Source organism: Coffea arabica, chromosome 7e, assembly GCF_036785885.1.
Source record: "Coffea arabica cultivar ET-39 chromosome 7e, Coffea Arabica ET-39 HiFi, whole genome shotgun sequence".
NCBI classification, from domain to species: Eukaryota; Viridiplantae; Streptophyta; class Magnoliopsida; order Gentianales; family Rubiaceae; genus Coffea; species Coffea arabica.
This window is the reverse complement of record NC_092323.1, coordinates 38,998,178-39,005,951: the sequence shown is the minus strand read 5'-3', so window position 1 is coordinate 39,005,951 and position 7,774 is coordinate 38,998,178. Positions and strand designations below refer to the sequence as shown.

The window sequence follows — 7,774 nt, the reverse complement described above, 5'->3', positions numbered from 1 at the left end:
GCAAACTTACCCTAAGTGGAAGAGAAGCCATTACCTGCAAGTAGAAATTCTGATTGTGCCAATTTTAGCAAAATTGTGAAGCCTTTTACTTTTCCCATCTCAACCCCATCAAGAGTTGAATTTACACATCCAAATGATAACAACACAGTTTCATGTTCTACCTTTCACTTATATGAACTTTTATTAATATCACATTTATGATTGGTAAAACTTATTTTGAGAAACAACCTATTAAGTACACTATTTTGTGAACATGGAAGATATTAGGGACTAAATGGAGAGAAATAAAACGACGAAGGGATGAAACTGAGATTAGGGACTAAATGGAGAGAAACAAAATGACGAAGGGATGAAACTGAGATGAGTCCAAAAGAAAACTAAAACAGCAATTTGCCCTTACAAGATCTGATGTGCGACGGATCTAGACGAACACCAAATTGAGTGGGTTTGCGGAACTTTGACCCTTCTAGAATCACGAGCCACGAACTAAGGATAATCCTTAACCCAAGACTAGCAAATTTAGTGAACCAAAAGTAAAGATAGAAGAACGCCACAATCAAGGAGACTACTTGATTGATAAGTTCAATGAACAGCTTGAGATTGATTCTCAAGTATTCAAAGGAAATTCTCTTGAGGCAAGAGAGAGTGAATAAACTCACGAATATTTTATAAAATCTGAATTGTCCTTTAATGAATGAAAACCTAGGCTATATATAGCCTTACAACTTGAAAACCTAAAGTGACTTGAAAACCCTAACTCGGCTAAGCTAGGCCTTTGGCCCGATTCCACTACTCAAATCCACTATCTAATGGTCAGCTTATAATCGATCCAATGAAAGCTTTAAGCTGGCCCAACATAACCCAATAAAAGGTAATTAACCAACTTAAGTTATAGTGAGCCTAGACTCTATAAATCGGATCCAACTCAACATGAGGTCTTGGACCGAATTTATTCCTAGCAAATAAAATAGAAATCTAGAAAATAAACTACTAACTATTACTAAAAGATTCAATCTCTTGCAGCCCAAAACATGGCCCATAAGCGGCCCATATTTCGTATCAAGATCATTACTTTCATCCTTCAAATTAATCTTTTGTAAATTTTGGATTGGAAATTCACAGTTGATGCTTTTGTCCCTTATTGTTTTCATCAACTAGGAACTACACACTAGAGCTTAAATTTTGGGTTATCAAGTTCTCATCCTAGCAAGGAAAATATTGCAAAGGCCTATACTGATGCTCTCTGTATTGAATTTTACTGAACTAGTTGTTCATAATCTCTTACTTGTCTTTGGTATTTGTCTAATCCCTCTATTTCACTTAAAATACAAGATATTATTTAGCACCATAAGAAAACACCTACTTGATCAATCTTGCCTGCCTTAAAGAGTTTGGGCTTACATTAAAAGTAAGTCACTTTGTTGAGCACTACTTAGAATGCAAGGAACTATGTAGCACCTCACACAAGACCTACTTGATTAATCTAGCCTGCCTTAAAGACTTTAGATTGGAGATAAGGCATGTAGCTTTGAAGAAAAGACTGGAACCATGCTAAGGGAAGGCCAAAATGGACCATGGTTGGAAGCAGGAGACATAATGGCTTCACCCCTGAGGACTTAATTGGAAGAAAGGATACCAGCTCAAAAGACACAAGAAAAGAACAAAGCACAGGAGCTATAACTATAAGTGAAAATCAAAGAAGGAACATAGTGGGGCAGAATAGCAAAGACCAACAGAACTCTCAGCACAAGATTATGCAAGAAAGGAAACAACAGGTAAGTGAAGGAAAGTAGCAGCTGGAAAAGGAAAGAAGGGAAGTACAAGGGGAGAGTATAGGGGATAAGGAAATCTTGAGGGAAGATGGAAAGGAAAAGGATTATCAAGTGCAAACACCTCCAAATATTTACATAAAGGAAAAGGAAGTTTCTAGGGAGGATGGCAGAGGAGATGAAATGTGGATTGATGCAAATGAGGGAGAGAAAAGGAATTTGCAGGAAAATGCACAAGGGGGGAACAAAGGAAAGGAAGGAATAGTAGAAGGAATAGGAAAAGAAGGAAAACAGGAGCTGGTGCAAAAAGAAAATGTAGTAGGTGGGAGGAGAACCAGAACAACTAAAAGGAATCCAAGAGGGATGAGAACACCTCTAGCAGAAATAAAGGGACAACAAAAGGAGTCAATCCTAAGGGAGAAAAGAAAATTCAAGCTAAGGGATGAACCAAAGGACATGATTGTGGATTCAGACAAAATATAAAAGAGGGAAAATAAGCTTGTAAAAAGAGAGCAACAATCTGAAACACAATAAGGGTGACAGATGCAATCCCTGAATGGCCTCCACAATGTCAATGAAGGTGATGCTGTGGAACTGTTAAGGTGCAGAGAGCCCCTTGATAGTTCCCAAACTCAAGGAGGTATTACATCTTCACACCTTGAGTGTTTTATTTCTGTGTGAAACAACAAACCAAAAAAAGTTTATGGAAAATGTAAAGAAGAAACTAAACTTTGAGGAATGCTGTGTAATAGATTCAGTAGGTAAATCTAGAGGGCTAACTTTGCTTTGGAAGAACTGGATTAGAATTTTACAGATTGAAGTATCAAATTTTTACATTACTGCTCACATTTTGGATGTGGAAGAAAATTGTAAGTGAACTTTTGTTGGAATATATGCAAGTACAGATACTAGGAAAAAAAGATTGTAGTGGAGGGAACTAGAGAGTAAAATGAATCACTGGGGAGGGAAATGGATAATGGCAAGGGAATTGAATGACATACTATCAAACGGGGAGAAGTGGGGTGGAAGGCAAAGACCTAAAAACAGTTTTGGTGATTTTAGGAGTTTAATTCATAGGAATAACCTAGTAGATATAAGGTATGAAGGAAAGCCTTGGACATGGATCTCACACTGGAATAGTTAGGAGATAAAAGAAATGCTGGATAGAGTGCTAGCAAATCAGGAGTAGAGCCAAAAGTTTGAAACAGCAAAGTGCTTGCATATTGAGAAGGAGGCTTTTGATCATAGTATCATGTTGCTAGACAAAAAGCCAAAGAGAAGGAAGGGAGGAGGAAGGTTTTATTTTGATAAAGATGGGCTCAAAACTAGCAAGTTCAGGAACTGATCAGCAAGGCTTGGGATGAACCTCAACAGGGATGTAAGATGTTCAGATTGACAAGAAAACTCAAAAGATGTAAGCAAGTTCTGATAGACTGGAATAAGGAAAACAAAAACAACTTTGGGAAAGAGACAGGCTTTAAAGCAATAGATTCGGGAAGCAAAGCAAGGTGAGTATGACAAGAACAAGAGGCTAATTGTTCACCTGAAATTGAAATTAAGCCATGCATATAAACAAGAGGAGATCTATAGGGCATAAAAAGCAAGATGCAGGTGGCTTAAAGAGGGCGATAAGAACCCAACTTTCTTCCATGCAAAGGTAAGAACCAGAAGGACAAGGAATAGACTAGCATGTCTGTAGAATGAAGAAGCAAATGGTGTGAGACAGAACAGGATATTGAAGAGGAAATTTGCAGTTTCTACAAGAAAATCTTCACATCTTCCCAGCCATCAGATATTGATGTAGTTACTGAGGCTGTTCCTTGTACAGTCACAGTGGAAATGAATGCAATGTTGATTAAACCAGTAGAAGAAAGGGAAGTGGAGAGTGCTCTATTCTCCATGCATCCAGATAAAGCACCAGGTCTTGATGGTATGTCCCCTCTTTTCTTTCAAAGATATTGGCATGTTTGTAAAAATGACATTGTTATGGCTGTTCAAAGTTTCCTAAATAGTGGTCATCTCCTAAAAGTCCTCAGTGAAACACTTGTGACCCTGATTCCTAAAGTAGAGGCTCCAGTTAATTTATCACAATATAGACCTATATCCCTGTGTAATGTCCTGTATAGAGTCATAGTAAAAGTGCTGGCTAATAGATTGAAAAAAGTCATCCCAAACTGCATTAGCTTTGCACAGTCAACTTTTGTTCTTGGTAGGTATATTCTTGACAATGTTATCCTAGCCCAAGAAATGGTTCACTTTTTGAAAAATGAGAGAACAGGTATAAATGGTATTATGACCCTAAAACTTGACTTATCAAAGGCTTATGATAGGGTAGAATGGCAATTGCTAGGAAGAATGATGATGAAAATGGGATTCTGTCATATCTGAGTAAGGTGGATCTTGAACTGTGTTAATGTTAATTGTAATGGTTAAAAGGTAGGATATGTCCAGCCTTCCAGGGACATTAGACAGGGTGACCACCTCTCCCCTTATCTATTCCTAATATACGCTAAAGGTATCTCAAACTTGATGAGTCAATTGATTAGCACAAAAGTCATAACAGGAGTAAGGGTCGAAAATGGGTATCCAATTCTATCCCGCCTCCTTTTTGCAGACAACTCTCTATTTTGTTGTAAAGCCAGTGTCCAGGAAGCCTAGCAGATGAAACAGATGTTTGCTACCTATGAAAAGGCCTCAGGACAAGTAATAAACTATGAGAAATCTACTATCTTCTTTAGTGTAAACACATGCAAGAACTTGAGAAAGGAAATATATCCCACCTCCTTTTCATCTGGAGGTGCCTACACCATAGTTTACTAGTGAATGAGCAAATTAACAAGAGGACAAGGAAAAGAAGCTCAATGTATGAATGCTGTGGGGAGGTAGTAGAACACATTCTATTTTTCTACGAAAATGCTAAAACCACGTGGAGACTAGCACCTTTGTAATGGGATGCTTTGAATGACATGAGGAGTAACTTCGTGAGATGGAGGGATATTAGACGCAAGAAAGAGAGACCAAGGACAGGATCACATAACATTAACTGTGAATATTTTGTGGCAATTTTGGAAAGCCAAAAACAAAAAAGTTTTGTTGAAGAAAATGCAGATGCAGGGGGAACAATGCAAAAAGCTCAACTGGAGTGGAATGAATAAATAGAAGCTCTGAACACTACTGATGGAGAGTACATTAAATAAACAACCAATTCAGGTAGGATGGAAGGCTGGAAACCTCCAACAAGAGAAGTGATTAAAATCAATTCTGATGTTGCCTTCTTAAAGAATATGACAAAGAGTGGACTAGGAGTTGTTGCCAGAAATCAAGAAGGAAAACAGATGAAAGCAAGAGCCGAGATAAAAGCAAGTGAGCCACTGATAGAGGAAACAACAGCAATTAGAATGGGAATGGTGATGGCTTAAGAAGCTAAATGGAAGAAAGTGGAGTTCCAGTCTGACTGCAAGGAGGTGGTGGACCTGATCAACAAGGAGAATGGGAAGGAATCTAGAATCGATATCATTCTCAAAGACATTGCCAACATGAGATGCTTGTTTGACAAATGTGCTTTCTCTTTTGTCCATAGAGTAGGAAACAAGTGCGCACATATGTTAGCAAAGTTGGCTGTCCAACTAGTTAGGAATGTTGAATAGGAAGGAAATTTTGCCATGTGGCTCCAAGAGAGTGCACAAAATGATTACAAAGGAAGTAGGGGTGTTGTATCAAACCTTGTGATATCAAGTTAATGCAATCAAATTGATTTTCAACAAAAAAAAAAAAAACTAAAAGCATTGAATAGAGAAATTAGTACTTTGCAATTGTATTGGTCTTAGCTTGGAGTTGAGAATGGGAACAAGGAAGAAAAAAATAGAGAAAGTGTATGACGTCGTTTTAGTTGAGATTTTTACTAGGAAAAAGTGGATAAAAAAATTAAGTATTGGTGGAAACATTTCTTAGAAAAAATAAAAAAGAGATTAAAAACTAGAAACGAATAAGTTGCACATGTGAGATAACCACATTTTAGTCTAAAAGGCTAAAACATCCAACAAAAAAGACCACAATGAAGGATATTATCCCAATGTATGTTTTCTTTCCTAGACTCTCAAATAAAACCATCAACTTTCCTTTATATATTGAAAATTTGAGATTGAACTTCTGAAGTTTTAACTCTTGGCAATTTGATCTATTTGGTAGTTGAATCATGAATTCTAGATTTTTAATTTACGCGCTTGAGCGACATATTAATTCCTTAAGAACAGATAAAGACTTTTAGATAATGGTGTCATTAATCCTAAATGATTAATGTTGAATACAGTTCAGCAACAGTAAACTGCTCACTGGACCAGACCGGAAAAGAGTAGAGGTGTAGGTGCTAAATTGTAACAAATGCAAACTTTCAAAACCTTTTTTTCTTTTTGCTTTTATTTCAGGACTTTTTTTTTTTGTTTCATCTGATTTGAATTTTGTATAAAATAGTATAGTTATCTTTGAGCATGATGCACCAGTTAGTTGCACTATGTTTTATTAAAAAAGAAAGTGAGCTAGCAACTTATTACAGCATTCTAATTCTTGTAATCTGCATTAGATTTCCTGAGCTAAATGTCATGCTGTAAAGAGGAACTCAGAGGCTTTTATATATTAAATTCTATCTTTCTCCTCTTTAATTATGCTCGCTTTTCTAGTATATTCAATATCCTATCTTTTCTTCAATTGCAATCCCTCCGCCCCACCAAAGAAAACGTCTCAGTCTGATAGTGTAAGTAAAGCAAAGTCCTCCCAACACTTAAAGGCTAAAGCAATTAGCACACTACAGGCAAATGTCTTAAGGTCGGCCTAGAGGTTTATTTTCTGAAAACTTCTCATAGAGAAATCTTTCTTCCATAAAATATTGTCTAATTAACTAATTCTTGAAACCTTTTCTTTCTCATGATTTGGACATAAATATCCATATCGTTCTCAATTTTTTCTCTTAAGGAGCCAAAGAAAGTACTGATAAATGAGCATTTATTGGAGTCAAGGAATTAGTGCAGCTGAGATGAATATTGATTCTCAGAAAGGAAATGAAAATGGGAAAGCAACTGTAAACTTCGGTGCTGTTTCCATGCATTCAAGCCCAGAAGATCATAGGCTGCCAAACAAGAAAGCTTTGAAATACATGGAATGCCTCAAGAATCATGCAGCAGCCGCAGGTGGACATGCCACGGATGGATGTGGCGAGTTCTTGCCCGGTGGTGAAGAAGGAACAATAGAAGCCCTTAAATGCTCAGCTTGCAACTGCCACAGAAACTTCCATAGAAAAGTGATAGAAGGAGACTGTTCTTCTCAGAGTTATCACTCTTTTTTTCTCGTTAATGGTGAGAAACTTTTTACCTCAGCACATCAACATAATACAACACATCAGGTGACACTAGCACCCCCTAAAGTTCAATTATTACAAACTTCAGAAAAAGATGAGCAAGAAGAAGGGGTTCATCCTGAGGCGAAAATAATGCCACATGATGCGGGAAAAAGGAGATCCAGAACAAAGTTCAGCCAAGAACAAAAGGAAAAACTGTGGAGCTTTGCTGAGAAAGTGGGGTGGAAGATACAAAAGGCAGATGACTCTGCAGTTAATGGTTTCTGCCAAGAGATTGGCATCAGGAGGAGAGTCCTCAAGGTTTGGATGCACAATAACAAACACAACTTGGCCAAGAAAAACTCCTACCCATGTTGAAGTACTGGAAGATTTCAATTTCTCCACATTCTTTGCATTATAAGTTACTTCAGTCAGTTTTTTTTTTCTTTATTTTTTGTCTTTTGTCATTTAAATACATGACTATGAAAGATGGCAATTATTCTACATAATTGGCATACCTATAATACTTCTCTTTTCTATAATTTTTGCCTTTTGTCATTTAAATACACGACAATTAAATATGTCAATTATTCTACATAATTGACACTTATGTTAGAAAATAAGTCATACAGTGTGTCTTCTAGAAACGTTGTTCCTTAGAAGACAAAGTGCAATG

General features: G+C 36.9%; 1 protein-coding gene across 1 annotated transcript; it reads left to right on the top strand.

The window, feature by feature from the left end:
* Positions 1–6,709: 6,709 nt before the first annotated feature.
* Positions 6,710–7,494, top strand: LOC113701245 (zinc-finger homeodomain protein 4-like). The gene has a single exon (XM_027221797.2). It carries the CDS (start codon positions 6,760–6,762, stop codon positions 7,474–7,476), a length of 717 nt encoding a protein of 238 aa, XP_027077598.2. The 5' UTR covers positions 6,710–6,759; the 3' UTR covers positions 7,477–7,494.
* The last annotated feature ends 280 nt before the right edge of the window (positions 7,495–7,774 follow it).

Excerpts from the sequence above, each read along its gene's own strand:
- LOC113701245 (XM_027221797.2), top strand. The coding sequence starts at position 6,760 with ATGAGCATTTATTGGAGTCAAGGAATTAGTGCAGCTGAGATGAATATT.